Here is a 24,316-nt window from a genome sequence, read left to right as displayed (position 1 = left end):
TTTAGACAAGTTCAATTCATAATGTTATAAATGGAACCATAACTTTTATATATATCGCTTTTGGAACATAACACCTTTGAGAAAGGTTCTTTAATTTCACCTCTAACGTGGTGTGCATCGCTTGCAGCTTAAATCTCTCGCATGCCTCCCCCCCCAAACGACTTCACCCATCAGTGCGAAATTGTTGATGTGCCTGATTGCACAAACTGGCCCAGCCTTTTATCTGGGAGACAGTCCACAAATAACTTTCATTATATATATGGTGTGTTTCTGATGCTGCTATCAGAAAAGATATAATGCTTCTCCAGTCCTGCTGGATGCTGAAGAGGCATTTGACTGCAGTGCAGCCATTTATATCAAAGGACGGCAGAAGTTTGGACCGAAGACAGATCAGACAGACAGCAGGGGAGGCTCCCTCCTTGGGGACAGTGGAATTGTCCCCACCAGATCTCTGTAAGCATTGCTAGGACCCTTCTTTATTGTTCTTAGTGACATGCAGAGGGGTTACAATGTGTAACAGGGAGGTAATGGTGCGTATCACTTTATGCCAGTTTCAGTCCCGTGCTTTTCTCCCAGGTAAAAGCAATTTAGGCCTAATATTAAAAAAATAATAATAAATTAAAACTTTAGTTGAGTTCTTCTTGCGTAGGCGAAGAAAGGAGGTCTTTCTGAACCCATCTGAAGTACATTAGTAGGTAAGGGACTGCATTAACATACTCCTGAAGGTCACAAAAAGGCAGTTTTCATTTCATCTCACTACAGAGTTTACCCATGTGATACATTTCTTCTTGTTTAGTGCAGACAAGCTCCAGGGTCATTCTAAACTTTAATTACATTAAAATAACACGGTAAGAGGTCCTTTTATTTTGATAATTTACAATACCGGCTATTGAAACGAGCTTCACATTAATTTGGAAATACACAGAGTGACACTTCTATCCCAGTCTTTTGTGAGCAGAGAACAATTCACTGTCCGCTTAATAGCCGTAATAGCCCAAGACCAGATTTTCCTACAATAATTACACTTTCTCTCAAATTTATTGAGGTTCAAGTTTCCAGTCATCTGCTGGGAACGCTTCATTTATGCATGAAGTATCTCAGCCCTCTTAGGCAGAAGAAAAGCAGGGAGACACGGAGGCTTGTTCAAATACAAAAGTCTCCACAGATATCTTTTTTTTTTTTTTTTTTCTATTTTAACTACTAATAATGTTACAGAGTCCTTGTGCACTTTTGTTCCTGCCCAGAAACCCTCAGGGGGGATTTTGAAGGTTATATGCAACCCTATGTGCAAGTGTTTTTCCAATGGCTGCTTTTCCCCTTTTTTTTCAACATGTGAAAAGTAAATATCCTTATCTTGTGGCTATTCTCTTAATAATAAATAACCCATGGTGTTTTGCTTTGTATGGTGTTATTGTCTTACACCTGTGCACTTGCACATCCACTACTCCTGCACTGAGATCCCAGCCTACTAAAAGCATTAAAGCCACCACCTTATGGACAGGTTCACACAGCAGCTGGGACAGGACAAAATTTCAGAGTGAGGGGGCATCTTCCTCACTCTGAATCAGTTTAAAAAATGAGTGTTTAGATCCCCATGTTGCAGTGACTGTGTAGGACCATCCCAAAGCCCTTCTGAGTCAGGTTATAATTCCTGGTGGCTTTGGACATGGGACACTGCCTTATGGGAATGGAAAAGGGAAAAAGCTGAACTGACCTCTCCGTGATGTATCTGGATGGTATGTGTCCCTCATAACAGAATTTTCTAAGAATCTTCAATTGGCTGTGCTGGGAAATGGCCAAAATTACAGGTGCTGTGGGAAATAAAATGGGTTTCCTCCTTCAAATGAACTGGAGGGTACAGGGTGGGCAAGAAACATGACCGCCTTGACAGGGCCTGACTGACTTTCATGTGGAAACAGTTTAATATATTCCCTTGCCAGAAGATTGGGAATTTGTTTCCAAAAGGGCAAAGGCCTCTGGGACGTGTCCTGATTCTTCATGATCTGATGGGTGCTGTCGTCAATGATTTACCGCAGCGTGCTGCGCCTGGGGGGCTCCGCACTTCTCCCAGCAGCACTGTCCCCACAGCCTACCAAAGCCTCAAGCTTTTGCTTGCAGCTAATTAATAGCAAACGTTTACATATGGAAAAACAATGCAGTGGAGCCTGCGTCAGGTTTCTCTTTTGATTCTTGCTGTATGCTCGCTGTCTCTAACAGCACGTTGGGGCACGGCTGCGGCGCACGGGGAGCCGGTGGCGGCGCCTTCCCAGAGGTAAGTCTGCTTCCACCCAGCTTTACGTACAGAAACTGCGGGCCAGTCAGTCAGCCCATCAATTTCGTCTTGACTTGAGGCATGTGCACACTGTGCTCTCTGTAAACAGCTTCCAGAAAAAAAAAATAAAAAAAAAAATGTTGGCCGTTATCCAAGCCCAAGCGAGGAATCATAATTCCTTCTTATATGAACTGTTTGCACAATGGGTTTTCTTTCACAGATGACTATTAAGCCTGCTTAAACATTTTTACCAAAATCACCGTATTATTTTGGGGCACTTGGAGTGAATTCCTTACACAGGAAGACTTACAAAGAAATGATGACCTTGAGGTCTCTTCCAACCTAGAAATTCTGTGATTCTGTGATTCTGTGATTTTTCCTATTCATTCTCATAATAATTATTTTGCATTTGACAATTAACATGTGCTTGTACACAACCCAATTTTCAATCCAAGCCAGAATCATGTACCTCTATTTTTTTTTTTCTCTGAACAATATTATTAACATATACAAGTGTCATTTAAGCTTTGAAGGAAGGGGATATACAAGTTATTTTTTTCTAAAGCTACAGTGTCGTGATAGGAGAAGAGTTGTCTTTTTGTTTGTTTGTTTGTTTTTTCCTACAGTTATTAATTTCAGGATTGTTGTAAAAGCAAATGTGATTTAGAAGGATCAAGAAAAGGTATCACTGATAATTGGAATGTGAAGACTAGGAGAAGGCAGAAGGGAAAAAAAAAATCATGGTAGTGATACACTTAATTATGTAGGCTTATTCTGATAATCCCTTTTGAAAGGGAACAAAGACGAGATTTTTGATGTTTGATGAACTTATCAAACAAGGCAGAATAATGAAGAGGTAAACGTGAAATCCAGTCGAAGGTGAGCCAATTAAGTGCTTGGTGAAGTGCTGAAGGACACGGCCCACAAAACCTCCTGTCAGAGCCGGGAGGGATCAGTACGGGTGCCTCCTCCAGCACCGTGTGTGTCTCCAGGATCCCGCTGTTCTCCTGGTGGGTGATCTGTGCCCACAGGCTCCCTGCCCAAGCCGCTGTGCCTCTCGTCTGGTGGCCTTGCTGATGAATGCCCAGCGTGCTCCCTACCTCTGCTAATTATCGGGATTTCTCTTTGGGCTGCAGTCTTATAAGTAAAACAGACTGCTCATTAGTTAATCACCAAAATAATGATATTAATGTTTTGGCTTGGAATAACCCCTCAAAATGCTTAGAAGGCTGTGGCAACTGGAGAGTCATTTCTTAATGCCACAGCCTGCTCCTCAAGACAAAGAAAAGTGTGAAAATAAAGGTTGTAGGAGTGGGGACAGAAACACAGAGATATAATGACAGGGCTAGGTAGCAAGACAAGTATTTTCTTGCTACTGTATGGCAACATTCAATGTACATGTATGTCCAGAGACCATTGTGATACACAACTCTTGCCATTTTCTGTTTTTTATACTCTTTCTTTAACTTTTCCCCCTTCACAGAATCTAGGTATTTCCTTTTAGAAATAGTCAGCCAACAAATCCTCGTGGTCAGCACGGCCTCATGGCTTGCAGCTCAGCACCATTGGTGCAGCCGTTCCCACTACAGCTTGCACGGGCATCAAACCCTGTGTGGAAAAATACTGACAATTCAGAATGGTGTAAAAAAAGTGAAATTGATTGATTTCAAACCAGGTGACAAACATCAGTAATCCTGCAGTTTGTGAGGTGCTCCAGAGAAGAAAGTCCTAAAGAAACTTCTCCTTAAAACCTGTCTTTTCTGGACATTCCTTCTGTCTCTCAGGGTGTTTGGCCTCTCGTGTATGGTGTACATACATTTTATTGCAATCCAACTGTTGGAAAGAGCTAGGATCTCCCAGGAGAGCAGGAAACCAGAAGCAAAATGCTCAGGTCCTACACCTGCTGCCCCAGACCATACTTTGAGGGTGGACTTCTTGGACAGGGCAGCCGGGGTAGGACGGCCAACCCTACTAAGGGTCTACCCCAGTGTCCGTTTCCTACAAAATGAGTTCCTAGTGGAAGAACACACAGAGATTATATTCTCCCTGCTGGCCTCCAACCCTTCTTAAAGCACACCTTCAAAGCCCTTAGACCACTCTCTCTTCTCCTCAGAAGAAGCAGCAGAGATGTTAATTCCCCAGCTCCTGTCAACTGTCAGCTGAGCCAGTGGTCAGCGTGGACTGATTGCTTTCCTTGCCAAGAGAAAAAAGTAAGGCTCTACCGTTATGCATTCATTTATCCTCAGATGTGTCTGCAACAAGGATGTACACACATTAATTATATATATTATACATATTAATCATTCTGAAGCATCCCGTAAACTCATCCAAATATGATGGAGGTGCTCCTCTCATAGAGAGGCTCTTACTTTCCCTGGTGTAAACAGGGAATAAATTTGTTTAAGGCAGCAGAGCTGCAAAACACAAAATCAAGGCAAAATGTGGAAGAATCAGGCCAGAATACTTGGCCAAGATTTTCCTTTTCAAATTCAGATTTAATTAAGTATCCCCTGATTCTTAATGCAAATATTCTACTGAAAAGAAATTAAAAGCAACCTTCATTCATCAGCTCCCGTTCTCAATTTTCGATATAATTTCACATATGTCTTCATAATTCAAGAATTTATTTTCAAATACCTGACATAATTTTGCTCTCTGCTTAGTTTATATCCCTGTATTTTTGTTCCTGTGCTTATAATCAGCAAATGATTTGGCTGTTCTCTCCCTCTCTCTCTTTTTTTTTTTTTTTTTTCCTGGTTTAAGAGCAGCAATCCTCATTAATAATCCATCAGAAATGTTTATGTTTCAGAACCAGCATTGCAATTAGTGTCTATGTCCATCTGAACCCATTACATTCCAGTACAAAATGTGCGATTGGAAAAATTCTTTATTGCTTCCGAAGTATAAAATAGGAAGAGATTTTAAAAACAGTCATTCCATTCCACCCCAAATTCACTTGTTTTAACTTCGGGCAGCTCTCCTGGGCGCCCACCTCTCTGCTGATTCTCCTCCACTTATGCACAAGGCTATGCATATGAGGACTGCACAGAGAAATAACAATTTAGATAAAAGCTATAGGTATAATTGCATTACTGCCCGTGGTGGTAATGCCAGGGGGACACGAATTAGGTGTTTCTCTCTTGTATGACCCAGCACCGGTACCGGACACTGGTGCAGCCTGCGGGGTTCGCAGGGCAGCGCTGCGTGGGGAATCTCTGGGACGAGCAAGCTTGCCATGCTGAGGAGACCTGCACCAGAGCCCCCAGCTGCGGGAAGGACTTTCAGTGCGAGGAGACCGGTGAGTGAACGGGGCTCAGACTCCGGGTTCGGGTGGACAGACCGAGGGGAAGTGGGTCAGACATTGGTGGGACAGAATGGCATCTGCTGTGGGCAGGGCTTTGCCAAAATGCATTCAGGCTGGCCAGCAGGATGGTGAAACAGTGCAAGGAAAAATATGAGATTTCCCCCATCTTTGGTTTTTTTTTTTCACTTTTACAGAAGTCCTTCCATGTTACACTTCCATTTGGAGAGAAATGAAGGCATGTGTGACATGGAAAAGGTTAATTTTTCAGTGGAATAAAGATTCTAGAAATATTCTGCTCCAACAGCCGTGCTGTGTGCTCACATCCCCCTCTGTGGGCACCAGAGCTCCCCCAACACACGCTTCCTCTCCCTGAGAATAACGCAGCTCAGTCCTGAACCCAACCAGCAATCTGTTGGGGTGAATTATTTATTTTTAGCCATTCCCAGCTCTGAGGACTGGGATGTGATGCGGCTGTTCTCGGGACGTTTGGCTCACCTTGGCAGATCTTTCCTTTTGCATGAGTGGCTCGAGCTCCCACCTTGAGCATGTAATGAAAATCCTAATGAAATTTAGCAATGCACAGCAGCTCTGGGGGCAGCTCCTCAGCTGGAGCATGTCATTGCTGCTCCACCACTTCCCTCCATGACTGCCATGTCAGGGCTTTCTCCTCACCCCCAGAAATTAAAAAAAAATAAATAAATAAAGTCATTTCGGGTTGTGATTCCTGCAAACAGCTGTTCTTGTGCTATGGTTATTGCAATAAACTCCTGATGGAGCAGTGCAGTGTCCAACGCACAGCATGGCTTCCTGTGGCACTGAAATATGTGTGCAGAGCAGCAAAATCAGGCTGCCAAAAAGTTCTCCTGAAAGCAGCCAAGGGATCTCCTGTCCCTATGCATTCTAGGTCGCTGTATTAAACGACATCTTGTGTGCAACGGTGAGAGAGACTGCAGAGATGGGTCTGATGAGAATAACTGTGAGGATGAAGATATTGAAAGCCCCTGTGAAGACCTGTTCCCAATCCCAGGGTCTGAAAAAGCAGCACAGGGGTGAGTAATTAATCAATAGCTGCTACTCTAGCAATCAAAGCAGGAGGAAGGTTTTCATATTGCTCCTGCTTAGTAAGAACAGTACTCCATGAATTAATACCGTGCTGTGCAAAACCCAAAGGAGAGTGTCCATCCCACACAGCCATGGGTAGCTGTGTCAGAGGCTGGAGGGCTCAGCCCAGCTCTTATTCCAAATTCTCCTCAGATTTACTGCCTGACCTTGGCCTCTCTCAGACACTCGGTAGTTGTGAGTGTACCCTTTATGCTCATATAACAATATATCTCAGTTCTCTGAGTCCTTTCCATAGCTGATAGAAGCAAATATTAAAGGAAACAGTAAGTGTTGGAGGTGCAGCATTCTGGTGGCTTCCAGTTTTATGGAAAATGGCTCCAGGATTTAGGACTTCAGAGTATATACTGAGGGCAGAGAGCCTGAGCACCAAATGGAAATAAGCTGAAGTAAGTATTTCTATGCATGAAAATGTTTTAGGCTATTCAGCTTCCAATTTTAATTATGCAATATAGAAAAGAAGACTGGCATGAATTTAAAGGCAAATTTCCTATTGTGAAATTTTTGTTTTAAATCCTGTGTCCTAACACAACCGCTTAGTTTCATTTGGAGAGCATGAGCTATGGCATGACAATGCAACCAGTCATTGGATAATTCTCCTATCCAACACTCTCCTGAGTCAATGAGATAAATGCATCTCCGGCCCAGGGCCTGGGAAAGTCCATCAAAAGTTTTTCAAGACATCTATTAATTTGCAGTCAGCACCGCATTTAATACTGCTCTCTGATTTGTTTTCTCCGCAGAACACACAAAAGCAATAGCATTTACTATCCTGGTCTTAAAGATGATTCCCTGTTGTGAGGAGCAATGCTGCTGTCTAGTTTGAATAATGCTTTCATTTTGAGCCACCGAATTACAGGGAATATTAAGTAACAGGCAGGATTTGGGAGGGCAGCAGCTGTGATGGCTGGAAAGCAGGAGGAGAAAGGCGTGAGGAAATAATAAGCAAGTGACTTGGCAAAACAGGAGGCTTCAAGTCTAGGGAGGGTGCTAACTCCACTGAGAAATGAGACCGCTATTAAAAGGAAGGAGATGAAATTAAGATAGGAAACAATTACAGAGGCTGCCAGGAAACCCTTTGTGGTAGGGAGATGCATCAGGCAGTGAAAGCCTTGCTGGGACTGGAGGAATCCCAGTGCCGTCGGACTTTCACAACTGGACTCGTGGGGATGGACTGGACAATTAAACTGACTTCTTCCATCTCTAGGATCTGAGTCTGAAACAATGCCTCCTGTTAGCTTTGGGAAGGAGACAGCAAAGAGAGAGAGAGAAGATCCAAACCTCAGGTTATCGTTGTAATCTCAGTTCTAAGCCAGAGACCTGAGTATAGGTTACATGCAGTGCCGTAGTGTCAGGAGAACAGAAACGGGAACAGTGTCTGTTGGGGAAAAAAAAAACAAAAAAAACAAACAAACAAACAAAAACCAACCAACTAAACAACAACAAAAACAAAAAAGTATAACATTCTGAATGTTATGTTTTTCAAAGATACAACATCCTAACACAGGAGGAGAAGCAGTACGTGTATGATCCCAATTTTGGAGGGGGGCATTGTGAGTATGTCTACAACGGGGAGTGGCGGGAGCTGAAGTATGACACTGCCTGCGAACGCCTCTACTACGGGGACGACGAGAAGTATTTCCGCAAGCCTTACAACTTCCACGTGTACCAGTTCCTAGTGAGTACCTCGTGTGGTCAAATTCGGCAATGATTTCCCAGCTAAGGGCCCGATGTTTCATAAAGGTATTGTGCACATTTTATCGGGGAGAATTCGCTGCGTGTTGTCTTTCAAGGCACCTTCCTCCGGCTGTCCCCAGGACAACAGGCAATCGGTGATATAAATGCAGTTTTATGGCACATCAAGGCACTAACGTGCTTTATCACCCAGGCATCCCCACTGCTTATTCTGGCCTAGTCAGAGCCAAGATAAATGTTTTTTTACTAAATTCTGCTATTAATGAGCTGTAGAGCTTGCGCGAGCCACTTGCCTCTCCAGGGATGAAATTGGCCATGTGTAAAATAGGAACAATGCTACCAGTTCAATCTTTGGAAGCATTTAAGTCTATGGCATGGCTACAAGGGACATAAATCTGAATTCTGAGTGAGACAGAGATCCTGAAAGCCATCACAACATGTATCACAACACCTGTGTGCTTTGGGGTGGCATCTGACTTTGGATGTTTGAAACTGAACCTAGCAGAGGGGGGACTTAAGCTGGGTGTCCCATGTCCTAAGTAGGAGCTGTGGCCTCGCTACAGCTAAAAAAAAGCATCTGTCACGCTTTTTTTTGCAATGGATGAATGAAGTAAATATTATTCCAAGGCAATATTACAGCTAAAAGTCCAATGTAATAGACTCTCACGTGCTCACCACAGGCAGAATTCCTTAGTCCCCAGTTGAACCCAGACAGACCCACCACACCAGCAATGTTTTCTTCCCTCTTTTACCTGCTGCTGCTGGTGGAAGCACACCTGTACCACAGACACATGGGGAGGGATGCTCAAGAATGTCTCACATCTAGGCTGACTTTGGAGTTTGTACCTGCCTGGGTCTAGGAAGACACTCACGACCATGTCAGATGCCATTTTTCAGTGTTGGAAAATTTATCTGGCTTTTTATAGAGATGGCAAATGGCACAGCCCAGACTCGGCAAGGCTGCTAAATTTCATGTGCTGGCAAAGCAGAGCTGTCAAGGGAAAGGTCACTTCTCTAAAACAGGCAGAACAATGTTTATTTTCTGATGTTGCCCTCGTAAGTGTCTGGATCACCGCTGCTGAATCTTTTTCCTAAGAAATTCATCCAGAAGCAGGCAGGAGTGGGAAAAAATTCACTCCAAATAGTCAGGATTTGGCAGAGTTGCAGGGAACTGGAAGGAGGGCTTTATAATGGAAAGTGTCAAGGTAGCTTACTAGACACTGTTACCAGATCTGCCTGTAATGGCATTGCTTTCTGGGGCCAAACACAAACCTTTCCCCTGTCTGGAGACAGATGACACAAAATGCATGGCTTTATCTGCATCTCTCACATATTTCCAAATTAAATGGCTCACAACTGAATTCTTTATTCTGTGTTCACTGAAGTCAGTGTTGGTGCCATCAGGAGCATCACTGGCCTCAATGGAGGTATGATCTGCTCCTTAAAGAAATATTGATTAAAAAGGAAGGAAAATGCCTGAAAAATTAATGTGTGCTCCTTTCACTTTAGGCTCATGCTGATTCTGGATTCTCTTTTGAGTTTTATGAAGATTCAAAAGATCTGCTTAATGCTGTTGGAAGTAGTAAAAGCAGAGGAGGCGGTTTAACCTTTGGGATTGGACCTAAATCAGTACCTGTAAAGCTAAACCTTGGCTTTTCTTTATCACGTGGCAAAGGATCCCTGAAGAATTTCACAGAATACAATGCAAAGGTAAAAAAAAAAAAAAATCAGCGATGCGTAAACTCCAATCATGTCATCTGTGCATTGCATGGTCTGGCTGTAAGTTACGTCTGTTTATTCTCTTAATTGCATTTTTTAACACATAGCAATTGTACCTTAATTTGTTCGTGTAATTGCAAATGTATGATCGTTAGTAATCCTGTTTGTTGTTCTTATTACATTTTAGCAAACAGGGAGTGGGAATAAAATTGAATTACGAAGTACCACAACACATGTCATCTCACCCCATCCTGTTTCATGGCTATGTTAAGCACATAAATAAAAAATGTTTAAAGTGACGATGAGGGAGGAGGAAATATCAAGATGTTGATCAAAACAGTTTTCCTCGGGGAATGATTTCCAGTAGCAAATATATCTTGTTCCAATTAATACAAGCTGCCTTATGATAGGGAAATATGTTACTTTTGAAGAAAGGTTAAAAAAACATTATATTAAAAAAAAAAAAAAGAGCTTCCATTAAAAAGGTTTATTTCTCATGAGTTTAAATCATGGAATAGCTGTGGTGCTTTTTCCCATCTAATAATATGAACACTGGTATTTCCCACATATACCATCCTTGTCTTCTCTTCTTTCTTGGCTGCTGACAGCAAACAATACAGAATAATTACTTTGATGGTGTTCCGAGTTGAAATGCCCTTAAAAGCTGTTTGAAATTGGCACCATTAGAGTATTTACTGTGCACTTGTCTAGACTCACACGATGTTTGCAGCTGAACAATGATCAATTATTGGAGAAATCATTGAAGGGGCTGGTCCGGTTGCACTGGCACCTTGCCTGGGGTAATGGCCAGTCTAGAGGAGAAGCCATGGAGCTGGTGGTAGAACAAGGAAATCCCCCTGGGTCAGCACCTTCCCAGCCAGGGAATCCCCCTGCTGCTTTGTCCCACATCACTGGTCAAGGCTGCCAACAAATAAATAAATAAAAGAAAAAAAAAAAAAAAGGCATAAACAGCATGGAAACAAAATCCAGAAATAGCAGAAATTTGCACATCAATAAAAAACCCAAAACACCCACACCATAACTCTGCCCTCCACACACAAGAAAAAGACATTGGAAAAAAGAATTGCCACTGATTTCTTTTGAAGTTGGCCTGTTTTTCAAGCCCTTAACATACAGTGACAGTTACAGATTCAGGTTTTCCTCTGCAAACCAGCCTAGAAATTACTTTTTTTTTTTTTTCTTCAGTGAATATTGATTGGCAGTCTTTGCCCACAGGATGTTGGATTCATTAGAGCTGTGACCAAGGTACAGACAGCCCGTTTCAAGATGAGAAGGAACAACATCGTTTTGGATGAAGACATGCTCCTCTCCCTGCAAGAGCTTCCAGACACATACAACTATGGCATGTACGCCAAATTTATCGACGACTACGGCACCCATTTCATGACATCCGGCACTATGGGAGGTGTCTTTGAGTACATCCTTGTTGTTAACAAAGAGGAAATGAGACGAAAAGGTTAGAATAATGCACAAAATTCTCTGCTCACAACTTTCTGCTCTAAACCAGGCATTTCCAACCTAGAGACCATGGATTGGGTCCAGCCCACCTGAATAATTCATCTGGTTGCTCCCCACACCCATCATTTCCCTGGGCCCTGGGAGGGTGGATACTCATCAGCCTCTCCTTGCCAAGGTAGCTGGAGTGTCCTATTATGTGATAGGCACCAAAAATGCACAGTTGGCATGGGGTACAGGTATCCATGTGCTCTTTATGAGATGAACGCACAACTCACCACATAGCAAGAGAGAAGCTCAAGTGTCACAAACTACTTCCTGAGCTAATTTCAGAAGAATCTGGGTAAAGTTTTTATATTTTAGGAAGGAATCTGAATAACTTTTTCTCCCCTTTTTTCAGTGTTGTTTACTAGACTTCTCTAAACTTCTCTTACTGCTTATAATCTTTGTTCTGGCCATCCTTATGAACGCTCAAAGACTGCAAACTCAGCCAGAGTAAAGAATAATAGCCCACTGATGTTTTAGCATCCTGGTAGTGAGAGTTTCAATTTTCTGTAAATGGAAATAACGCTTTGCACTTGGCAATACCACCACCACTTTACTCTGGTTAGTGTCATATCTGAAAACTAACAGAGCTCTGTTAGCTCCAGTTCTCAACAAATTAGAGTGTATGAGGCTGGAGAGCCATACCCCTAAATCTCAGTTATATGAAATATCCGCTCCAGATATCTGGACTACAAGAATAGCCATTACTGGAGAGCTAAAGCATAGCATTTTTCCTAATCAAAAACATAAGATGCAGAACAACAATAATGCGGTACTTCAGTACACTAACCAGATTGCCGACTTTTGCAAAGGTGTTGACAGTGCAATAGATCCCACTTTGCCTAAACATAATCACCCTGATCTTCTGAGGGTAACTCCACCTTGGTAACTTCAGGCTGAATGTTTATGCAAAAGAAAATTGTGACCTTGGACAGCAGGTGTAAATTGTCACAGTTGGTGCAAATTGCTATAATTCCATTGATTTCCATGAGTCTGCCCCAAATTCTGCCATGGACCTTCCAGTCTGAAATGGTTTTGTACCATCAGAACTAGGATAACAATACATACAGTCCATAATGAGTGTTAACCATGCCATTTTTTTCCTGTGAGCAACTACCAATTGAGAGAATTTTCATTAAGTCCCTGAACTACTAATGTTTGGAAACATGATGCCTCTTCAAATCATTTATTCACTTTGAAGAGTGAGTGATATAGAACAAGAATAACATCTTGGCAAGCAAGTCTTCAGGAAGCAGACTGCCAATTTCAGAGGAAGAATGAATCAAGAGCATGTGGAGGGAAGCTATTATTTTACTTTATCTTGTGCTTGTTGTGTATCTGAGGAGATTTACTGCTACAAGATGCCCTCTTTTAGGAAAGAAGGATGCTGAAATTCAGCAAAAGACAAAAATGTGCCCCAGTAGAGATGCAATTTTCGTTTTAATGTAGCACATTTGTATAATTTTCATCTAACTCAGACTCTGCTAGAAAGTCCACATTTGTCAAGTCAAAAAATGTCTTCCCATTGGCGATCGCCACCATGCTTGAAGGCTGTGTTTGCAAGAGGATTAGCCATGTCTCCTGAGGGTTGGTCAGGATCAGGGTATAAGTGCTCAAATCTTGCAAACAAGAGCTTCAGATAATGATCTAGAAGCTCTGCAGATGCCTAGAGATGTACTGCTGAGACCCTGCAGGACTGAGCAGCACCAGCTTCAGATCCACTCATGCATCCTGAGAGCTCACCTAACCTAGGAGGCTACGTGTTAAATGCTTTGAAAGAAAATATGCTCCTTTATTTTTATTTTTTATTTTTCCCTAGACTGGTGACTAAGCCATTTGTATCCAGGAAATAACGTCCCCAGGCTGAGTCCTCTCTAAATGAAAGATACCTGGGGGTCACTGAGCATCCAGCTAGGCATAGGCATGAGCTGGATGTTAAGCATATGGGAAACTTTAATTTTGAAAATGAAATCACCTTCTGGGTTTGGACACCCAGGAAGAGACCACAACCCACTTGTGCAACGTTTAGGATGGCAGTTCTGCAGCCAGACCTGTTTCTAGCTTTCAGGCTGCAAGGGCTTCTATGGATGTGGTCATGAGTGAAATAAATACATATGTCAGAACGAGGTCCCTTGTTGCTCTGCCATCAATATTTTTCATTACTTGTTTTTAAAATAGATTGTTATGGTTCTATTATTTAGCAGAAAACAGTATAATGTGTTCACACATTACAAGAACATTTATGGGAGAAACATTATGCTCAGAGTAAATTAGAAAGAGTCTTCATATATTCTGATTAATTCAAAATGCAGCAGTAAATCTTATCACTTGAGCACATTCAACTATCACAAATTATATCTTATAAAAAACTATCAGGGCTCCCCCCTCAAGTGCCAATATTTTCTATGACCACCCTTTTGCAGTGATAACCACTTTTCATTTATCAAGATCTGATCTTGCTGCAACCAATAGCAAATTGTATTGACAGACCCTTGCTGAACATAATTACTCAACAGGAACCATGGCAAATCAATTAATCAGGGTGTTCCTCAAGTTTAATTTTATGGCACTCCAACACCAAGATGAGCAATCACTCACGGTGCTTTGGGTGAATGAACTTTACCCACTGCATTTACAACTGTTGAACAGTTTACTACGAGTAATTGAGTGCTACACATTTAATCTTCCTCAAGGGGCCCATTTTGCATTGGGATGTAATTCTCCATGAAGTCTCGAGCATGCTTCAGGTCCCACCTCTTTGGCTCCAGGACTTGGACTCCCTTTCCTGGGACATTGAGCACCCTCTCCAAGCCAACGAGCAGCCCCGTGCCCACACAGCTCCAGCTGGCCTCTCCCACAGAGCAGGAGCTACAGGAGCTAATTAAGATCAGGGTCTTAAATACGAGCAAGATGAGGCTCTGATCCCCGGTACTGGGTGAGGCAGAGCAGCTCGGCACTCTGGGTCCAGCCTCGATCATTAAACTGCTAAGCCACGATGCACAAATCCTGCTGACCTCCATGCCTCCCTTCCAACAGGGTGGTATTGATTGCCGGGCTGCTTTGTAAATCACTTTAAGACCCTCTGACAAAAAGAGCAACACGAACGTTACCTATTACTTACAATACCTGTATTTATTGAAATCAATGGATTTTTTAACTATTCCAGAAGACAGCCTTATATTTGCAGGAGGCTGAAGTGTGTACAAAAAAAAAAACAACAACCACAAAACAGGCTGTGTGAAATATGCGCATTGCTTACCTTGGTGAAGCCACCTCGTTAGCTCGCTTCTCCCCTCCGCAGTCACTTCATGGGTCTCCAGTTACAAATTTGGGTGATGTATGCGGCAGTACTGGTGGCAGCAGCACAGCAGCGTACCGCAAGGCTTTGCAGCTCTCAGCACACAATACTTTTGCAGGTTGCTACTCGAAGATGCTGCTTAAGCTGCTAATACACGGGTCAGACCCTCAGTTTAGGAAATTAGCTAGGATCCGTTAATTTCAACTGCTGTTCCCAGCTTTAGTTATGACTTAGTCTGTGGAAATGTTTTTATTTTTAAATAAATAGGCTGAACAATGAAATACATGCTTGAAACCCTGCATTAAGATATTCAGTTTCTTCTAATACTTCCTGAGGACACTGCTTTATGTCAAGGAAGTTTCCCTATTCACTTGTGCAGTAGGCCCAACATACCCCAATACAAGTTTGGCTTTGTCACTACAAGACTAAAGCCTGTCCTCTGCCATGGAATAATTCTTCAAGTTGCAGACCATGCAATTAGATGAGTATTTTCTTAATAGACATGAAAGATACCAGGAGGAAAATGAACAGAGCCACTGCTTTTACTGGTCTCCTTCTTGTTTTGCAGAAATCCGCTCCGAAGAAGTCATGGCCTGTTTTGGCCTCTCAGCTGGCGTTTCGGTCAGCAAGTATGGGCTGGCAGTGGGAGCATCCATGTCATACTCTCAATGTGATAATAAAAAACTTCTGGATGAGGGTACGCTGGGGAGATAGGTCTGTGGCCACTGGGGCAGGGGACAGAAGTCGGGTTACGCTGGGGTGTGAAAAGGGTGCTCTAGTGCCATCCTCAGGCACAGCTCAGGCCCAAAGGTGGGACCAACATGTCTTCAGGGCCAAGTCCCCAGCAGTACTGGCTCCTCTTGAAAGGAACTGGAGTTACATCGTCTGGACAGAAATGCACATTGCTGGGTGAGTGGGTGACTGGGGAGCTCCGGTCCCTTCAGCAAGCCCAGCCAAGAGGGAGGAACCTGGGAGAAAACACTAAAATCAGGTCCGATTCTCCCCCAGGTACCCCTGGGGAATGTCTTGTGGCTCTGGTCCTTCCTGCATTTGTCCCATGTGCCACCAGTCTGGACCAAACACATGAGCCTCAGCTGGGCCCCATGGTCTCAACACTGGTCCAGAGAGGGCAACATCGGTGATGATTAAAGTCAAATCTGGCCATAAAAAGTGCTCAAAGAGGTCAGGAAGCTACCGATTGTAAATCACTTTAACTAGTGATAACCAGACACAAAGGCTGGGGCCGTGCAGGACCTTTGGGCTGCAGTGTTTTAGGGCATTTGGGATGTTTAACTCGTCACCCATTGCCTTGTACAAGGCTGAGGGGGAGGCAGAGCACCCATTGATGTGGGAGGCACAGCATTGTGGTAGCCCCCCTTGTGACTGATATCACCTCAGTTTCCAGAGTAGGCGTGGAAATTGTAACTAAATATATGGGTGTAATTCAACTTTTCAGATGAGCAGAGCCACAATGCCATCGTGGAAGATATTATTCCCCGGATTAAAGGTGGAGATACTGCTGGCAGTGGAGGGCTCTTAAACAGTTGGGACGGCAACATGTATCGTCGCTGGGGAAGGTCATTAAAATACAATCCTGCTATTATTGATTTTGAGGTAAGGCTTTCTGCAGTTGAAGAAACTCTGCCGCTATAACGAATGAAAGTGTAGTCGAGCAGATCATTTCGTATTTTTATTGTGATCCCATCACAGAACAAGATTAAATGTAATGGGCCACTGATCTAGTAACCTCTTATTCATTTCACAATGGGGAGTACATCTCCCACCGACAGCATCAGCAGGGAGACAGACAAGGAGCTTAATGCTGGATTAGTGCCGAGTTAAGTTTTTGACGTGTCCCCAAGCAGCTTGCCAATGAACGGCTCTCCATAGTTGCAGCCATCCCTGTTATTCTCCGTAATGCTCCTGCCTTCCCGTATAAGCAGGGGGCTCGTGGGGGAGGCAGCCACCCCCCCGTTGAAGGCTTTGCACAGATGCCCCCCCTCCACTGCACCTGCTTCAGAGACACAGTGGCTCTGCCTGACCTCTGCACACCACGGTGGGTCTCGCTCTGGGTGCCTCCAGGAGTTTATGGAGGAGGGGACACCACTTTCTTAGGTGGGTCCCGTCTCTCCATGCTCCGCTAAGAGGGTCTGTGGTGATCGAAATCAGCAAAGTTCTCTTCCTGCCTCCTATTTTATTGGATGTCCCATAAAATGGGAAGGTCACTGAGGCATCCCACGGGGCTTTGTGGTGTGAGGGAAGGCCCTCAGTCATGGCACAGATGCGCTGCCATAAACATCCTTCTCATCACCAGTTGTAGGCACACAGCTGAAAAGCCAAACTGTGGAAGAAAGGAGATGGGCAGGTGGAATTGGGAATGATCTGCGTTATTGTCAGGAGAAATGGGAATCTTTCTGGGCAGCGCCCTGGTGGCAGAAAGGCCAGCTAAAGTAAAAGCGCTCTCGTTTACAGCTGAACGCATGCTGCGGGTTATTCACCTTTCTTCACAAGTTCCCATCAATTCTGGGCAAAGCTTATTGCACTTTTCCAGTAAACCACATGCTGACCTCTCTGTTGGCTGCTTTTGGAGCTCAGCAACCTCTGTGCAACCAGCAGCAGTTCGGGCTGCCGATAAACGCCCACGTCCACTTCAGCCGCTCTTATCTGCAGCTCACGCTCATTTGATAAACAGGTCTGTGCAAATATGTCTAAGAGCCCTTCCCAAAGCCTGGCTGGCCCTCCCCACGAATCACTCCCCATGTGCTTGTGCAATGAGGTGATGCCCAGGACTGCCCTGGGACCACTGTCTACCAATTTCCAGCCAGGCACACATATTTATAAATATGTCCTTGCATCAGCCTGGAGCTCGCAGCTTATCGTTCATTTTTATTACTGGTAAAACTGGAAGGGCTGAGATTTTTCAACCTAAACACAGCTGAATGCTTAAAACACCCCAAAGAGCCGCATTTTGAAAGGCAGAACGGCGCCACCAGCGTTGGGGCCTGCTGCCCTTTGGCTAATCCAATCGATTCGATATAATAGGTTGAAAGCAGAAGCCAGGTTACAATTACAGTTGTCCACACTGGGCTATTTTTGTTGAATGGTATATAAGAATTGCAATTTGCCACTGGAAATATTACAAGCTGGTCATATTTTTAAAGCTGTAGATGGCTCAGTATTACTTCACTGCAACAAAGGGTAAAATGTAGGCAGGTGAAAGTCTCCATGCTGTGCCTTTACTGGATCGTTCATGATCTGGTCACCGTTAGTGACAGGTCGGTGTTAAGTTTTGATGATACCCACTGTCCAAATCTCTTACCTACATGTTTTGTTTCAAAAAGGGAAAAAGCATGAGAAAATTTCTGACATGAAATTTATTATGGTAGCACTAAGAAACTAATCAAAAAATGGGCTTTCTGGGGTGTTTGAATTTATCATTTGGGTCCACACTGAACTTCCAGAGCAAGCCAACCCTGCAAAAACCCCTAAGATAGGAAGAGGTTTGGTTTCACACTGGGGTCTATCAGTGGTAATGTATTTTCATGGTGTACATGGAGCTGTCAAGGAAGACAAACATGCTTTTTCTCAGCCCCGAGCTCATCCAGCGACCTCCCTGCTCCCTGACTGCATCCTGGCAACACGCGGGCCTATAACTAGATGAAAACCCCAAACTCCACTTTTTGTCTCTGTCCTGCACAGCTGCAACCCATCCATGAAATTCTCCGCAGGAGTGACCTCACCAACATGGAAACCAAGCGGCAGCACCTGAAGCGGGCTCTGGATGATTACTTGCAGGAGTTCAACGCCTGCCGCTGCGGACCGTGCCAGAACAACGGCGAGCCCATCCTGGTGGGTGACACATGTGTCTGCCAGTGCCAGCCGGGGTACGAGGGCCATGCCTGTGAGCAGAGCAAGCGCCCAGGTAAGGCCCTGGTGTGAATGAGACTGTCACCCGGTCCCTGATGACTGACATGGCACGTCCTGGGCACAGCGATTCTCTGGAGCACTTGGGGCATCCCGATGTGGATGCCTGCTGCAAGGGCAGGAGTGCAAACCCTGGCAGGCAGGAAAAGAAGGGAGGCTGAAAGGGTCAGGCTACGTGGCTGGGAAGTGATGCTCCAGTGAAGTGCCACCAAAACCGAAGTTTTGGCCAAATTGCCAGGCTTCCCCTCAGACAGAGAAACATTTTAATTATATGCAAATAATCTGGGGAGAGGGAACAAAAAAAAAAGTGACATCCCCAAGTAACAGGCTTTTATTTATGCTTTATTACTTTATGTTCTGTTCTAAAAAATGAAATGGGTGGCAATAAAAAGCTAACCTCAGAACATGCTCTTTTGTTTCAAAAAAATGCCAGGGTTATTTCTAGACATTTGTGTCCTGATTCATGATGATGAAAATTTCCCAATCTCAGCACTTGAAGCTGGCAGGAAAAAAAAAAAAAAAAAAAAAAAAAGAGATAAGGATAAAAATTCATCCTCAGACCAGTTCCAGCAGAGTTCCAGGCTTTCAACTATGTGCTCTTACTTAGTGTCTCACCATTGGAAAATCAAACCTGTGATGAGCTAAGGAGTTAAGAGCAGAGCTGGGTAGATGGTTTATGAAACTGAACTCAAAAGCACTGGTTCAGTGACTCAAAACTGGGTTTCTTTAAAAATAAAAATTAAAAAAATCAGGTTCTTTGAGTTGTCTCCAAATCCAAGGAATCTGCTTGAGATGAGGTACATGGAAAACCACTATGTTCCTGTGAGCTGCTCTGAGCATCGTTGCTTTTAGCAGTGCTGGGGGGAGCTTCCAGTTTACTGAAAGGAAGCGGATTTTTAGTTTCAAGACTCATTTAAGACCAAAAGCAGTTTTGTAAAGACCAATGTTTCAGCAGACAGAAACCCCAGCGTTTCATCCAGCCCTAAGTAAGAGCACACAGATCCATTTTTACTGTCTGGATTAATAAAGTGCCCAAGCCAGGAATGAAGGCCAGTTGAGTAAATAAAAAACGACAGTAAATGACAGCCATCAAGCACTCCCATCATTCAGGAGTGCCACCATGATCTATAGTATCGAACGCTCCTGACAACTCAGTCTGTCCTGTAATGAAAAAGCCTCAAAATGACCTGTCTCCAAAGGGACAGGCAGACTTTTCAGAACAGCTCCATGACAGTGACATTAGGAGACATTTGTCCCTCTGCCTTGCTTGGAGGTGGGAAAGTTAGTGCAGAGAGAGCCACCAGCAGCCCTTTGGGAAAGGGAAGTCAAATGGCAGCTCTTCAGAGGAGAAACAGAAAGAGCTTTCAGTATGTTTTATTTTATTTTATTTTATTTTATTTTATTTTATTTTATTTTATTTTATTTTATTTTATTTTATTTTATTTTATTTTATTTTATTTTATTATTTTAACTTAATTTTACTTAATTTTATTTTATATTTTGCTTTTATATATATATATATTTAATTTTACTTTATAGTTTGGTTCAGCCTCTTATTCAATATGCTTTTTCAGGCATTGGAACGAGTGGGCGCTGGAGCTGCTGGTCGCCCTGGGCTCCCTGCCAGGGGGGCTCGAGGAGGCGCAGCCGGCAGTGCAACAACCCTGCCCCGCAGCACGGCGGGGCACCCTGCGTGGGGACGAGCGTGCAGAGCAAAGCGTGCTAAAATCAGCACTGCTCCCCAATGGTATGTGCTCAAGGTGTTTTGGTGACTGTGCTGGGCAATAAATACAGCGGGCATAACTCTGCAACTGAATTACGCTGGGGACAAATCATTGCATTTACATGCGTAGAGGGATGAGCTGGATTTGTTGTATGAAACCCAGCTGCTGTCCAGACAAATTGCTCGGGCTGATTGCATGCATGCCTGGCTGCACGCTGATCTACCAGTGCTCTGGTTGAAAAAGTCCACTGGTGTCCCCACTGGGTCAGCTGGTATCTCCAGCAGGTCCACTGGTGTCTCCACCAGGTCTGCTCCCCATTGTATCAACTGGTGTCCCCATTGTGTCAACTGGAGTCCCCACCGTGTCAGCTGGTGTCCCCACTATGTCACAGCCATGCTGCCAGAATGCAGGAGGTGGTGGAGAACCAGCACAGGAGGCTTTGCTGCTGCGTGACCACGGGGCTCTTGCTGCTCATGAAATACATTTACTAAAACTGTTTACTTAAGTCAGCTTCAGTCACAGAAATTTTTATGTTTGCCTTTGGAAAACAAATTAAAAGCCCATGATCCTTGCATTTTTATGCAGTTGGTATTGACATATGTACCATGAAACTTTTATAAGTTGGCACTGTCAGATTTTTAAGTCTAGCATATTGGACAGGGCTGCGTTTTCAGCAAAGCCATATGCTGATCTGTATGGGAGGAAGCTTCAGCCCAAAGACACTGAAGAGCCATTGCAAAACGCGAACTTGAACTAATGAGAAATGCTACATAAATAAATAAAATAATAAATGTAGAGGCTCAAGTGAAACTGTTCCACAGAGGGTGTTCACGCACACGTGAAGGCTGTTCCTCTCTCAGATCAGTGATGGACTGAGTATGGGCACAAGGGCATTTTATCTCCCAGGCACCCAGAGCCAGAGAAGATGCTCAAGGGCTGCTTGATTTATGTTTTTTTAATTTTGAATGTAAGGTGTAAATCTCAGCACAAGAATACACATGCTATTGAACTGCATCCAGAAACTGCGGCCAGAGCCTGCAGCTCAGTGCTCTTAATGAACTGCTGCAAAAACACGGGGTGGGCAGAAGGCGAGCAGCACTTCATTTCACTGTGCTTTTCACTGCAAGGAAGGAAAGGGAAAAAAAAAAAAAAGCCCTGAGAAGGAATTAGGCATTAGGAAAAGCAACACCAGCAACAAAACCTCAAAGCACTAAAGAGCACTTCTATATACATTTGAATGGAAAGAGCGAGTAGAAAGGAACCATGGTTTAGTGAAAAAAAAATTGCTCAGCTACAGCTCTGATTCTTGGAAATGCTTGTTTTTCAACAGCGTGTCAGTAGTGATTTAGAGTCTGACACTTAGGTGATGTAAATCAGTGTAGCTCCTTCACCGCAGCTGATTTATGCTACCTGAAGATCTGGCCCCATATTTTCTTTTGTGTGCATATTTGCCGTAAGACAATTTTTTCACTGCTTCTTCTCTTTTGCTCGAAAATGAAACTGCAGGCTGTTTTTGTATAAGAAAACAACAAACCATGTTGTCTCGAGCACTGAGATTTGATTTTTCAGTGAAAAATTACTATGACATATTTCTAAGACATGGGCAAATGGGTGATAAAACTGTGGCCTTTTTGCCAACCCTGCCTTTCCAGGTAAAGGCTGTGCTCATCCAGAGACAAATTTGCTCCCAAGGGCTTGAATCTGATGTCTTCTATGCTGGGAAAATGCAGCGGCATGAAGCACCCATTGAACTCGGTGCGATTTAGCCCAGAGGAATGTGAAATGTGGGATCAGAGCAGCAGTTTTCAGCCACGGTTTTATCAACACTCTTTGGCACGGGGCTGGCATGTTGTGTAGAAACATGAGACAGGGCTCCTATAACCACAGCTAGCTTGGCTCATGGGCTCAATTCTTACCTGCACATGGACCAGGCAGGGCTGAGGACAAATCCTGAGAGCAAATGAGTGTCAACTGGGTTAGAGAGCAGCGTGTGTCTTCTGTGACCGGTGGAAGAAGTAATCAGAGGGGAAGATGGTGCCTGGGAGGCTGGGGAGGGAGGAGGAGGCCTGTGGGAAGGGGACCTGCAGCCTCAGCTTTGGAGACCTTTCTAGAAGGATAGATGCCAGGCTGGAGAGTCGCTGACACTACAATAGGAAACCCAAGAGATTAAAGGGACGATAGCAGAGGAACACCAGCAGCCCCGAGGTTTGCTCCCAGCTCACCCAGAGCCTGGGTGTCCTCCCAGCAGCAGCTCTGGAGCAGGGAAGCTGCAGTCAGAGGGAGGGAGAAGCTGCCTGTAAGGTCTGTTAAATAAATAATAAAAAATAAATAAATAAAAAAAAAAAAAAAAAAAGAGAGAGAGAGATTATGAGCAATTACACATTTACAATGCCAGTCAAAGAAGCTAATATATCTCCTGCTGAAGTGGCCAGCATGAGAGCTGTGCTAGATGAGATAAGCAGCAAAAATGTACATTTCTTACTTAAACTAAAAGCTTAGAGGGTACAATAAAACACTGCAGTTCCACCCTGGCTTTAATGAATGGATTTTCCCCTCTTGCACACTGACATACATTTGATATAGTTATTTATCCTATATATTTCTTGCGGCATATTTCCCAGGAGACCTTGTTTATCTCTCTCATAAGTACATGATGGATGTATGGTGCTTTGGATAAACGGTATCACAATCAGATATTTTTATGGATATAGGCAAACTGGGTTATTAACAAAGGAAGGGCAGCGAGAAACCAGTACGCAACGGAAAATAGCAAATGATTGATGACAATACACCTGAGGTTGCAAGGTGCAGGCTCCAGATAACCAGCTAACAGGAGAGGAGATAAGGGCTGTTTCCTACCTCGGGGTCAATGTCACGCTGAGTGCCCAAACGCCTGCATCCCTCCGAGCCTGCGATTTTACAGCAGCCGAGGATTGCCCACCAGGAGCAGCTCTGAAATTGTCACCTCCCTTTTCGTCCAGTGCTAATGCAGAGGCACAGGAAGGAAGAAAATGTTCAGTCCTGCCCAAACCAAAAGAAACACCGGGTCCTGGAGGGTCTGGGGGAGGCTGGTGTTTGTTGTGGGGCTGTGTCATGCCCAGCATGGTGGGACTCCGAGTCCTGCACTACTGACAGATAAAACACAAATGTCCATAATGGTAATAATTGCTGTCTGCATCTCTAGTGCTGTTGATTTACGCAAGTGGGACGGTGTTCAAATGGGGTATAAAAGGATCAGCAGGTGTAATTTGCCTTGAAAGCTGGCGGGTTTTTGGGGTGCTTACTGGGTTCTTCAGCAAGCACAGCAGAACCCTGAGCTGGCAATGTGGGGACTGCTAACACCTCCACAAGGACTCGCCAGGGTGCTTCCAACAACCTCTCTCTGTCTCTACACCCATTACTTTCTCTGTAAAGAAGATTTCTGTTCTGTATGCCCCTGGGGACCTGTGTGGGGATGCCAGGAGCACTGATATTGTCACCGAGCTCTCCGGCCCCACCACTGCAAAGGCTGGCAGGTAGGCTGCGCTGGTAGGCCGCTGCAGCCAGCAACACCATACAGGGAGGAGCAGCTACGTTCATCTGACAGGGAGGAATAGGAACATGGGAAGTGATTTAGAAACCCTGTGGCTACCACACGGGGTTACAAGACCCCAGCCACAGCCTAGACCATGTCCCAGCCTCATGGGTAAATGTGAAGTGTCCACCTGAGAGGAAAAGCTGGGCAGCAAATGAATCCCGGC

The 24,316-nt window shown here is 44.1% G+C and overlaps 1 protein-coding gene across 1 annotated transcript; it reads left to right on the top strand.

Annotated features, from left to right (window-relative positions):
* Positions 1 to 2,153: 2,153 nt before the first annotated feature.
* On the top strand, positions 2,154 to 20,578 carry C8A (complement C8 alpha chain; the record flags this gene model as incomplete). Its single annotated transcript, XM_084291144.1, has 11 exons — positions 2,154 to 2,272; positions 4,386 to 4,482; positions 5,426 to 5,570; positions 6,481 to 6,625; positions 8,184 to 8,373; positions 9,900 to 10,100; positions 11,346 to 11,586; positions 15,497 to 15,625; positions 16,385 to 16,542; positions 18,628 to 18,850; positions 20,427 to 20,578. 11 exons carry the CDS (start codon positions 2,154 to 2,156, stop codon positions 20,576 to 20,578), a joined length of 1,800 nt encoding a protein of 599 aa, XP_084147270.1.
* Between the last annotated feature and the right edge of the window lie 3,738 nt (positions 20,579 to 24,316).

The sequence above is a fragment of the Netta rufina genome (genome assembly GCF_964035555.1).
Source record: "Netta rufina genome assembly, chromosome: 8".
In the NCBI taxonomy this organism is placed as follows: domain Eukaryota; kingdom Metazoa; phylum Chordata; class Aves; order Anseriformes; family Anatidae; genus Netta; species Netta rufina.
Note: the sequence above shows the minus strand (reverse complement) of the source record. Positions and strands in the feature narration are given on the sequence as shown.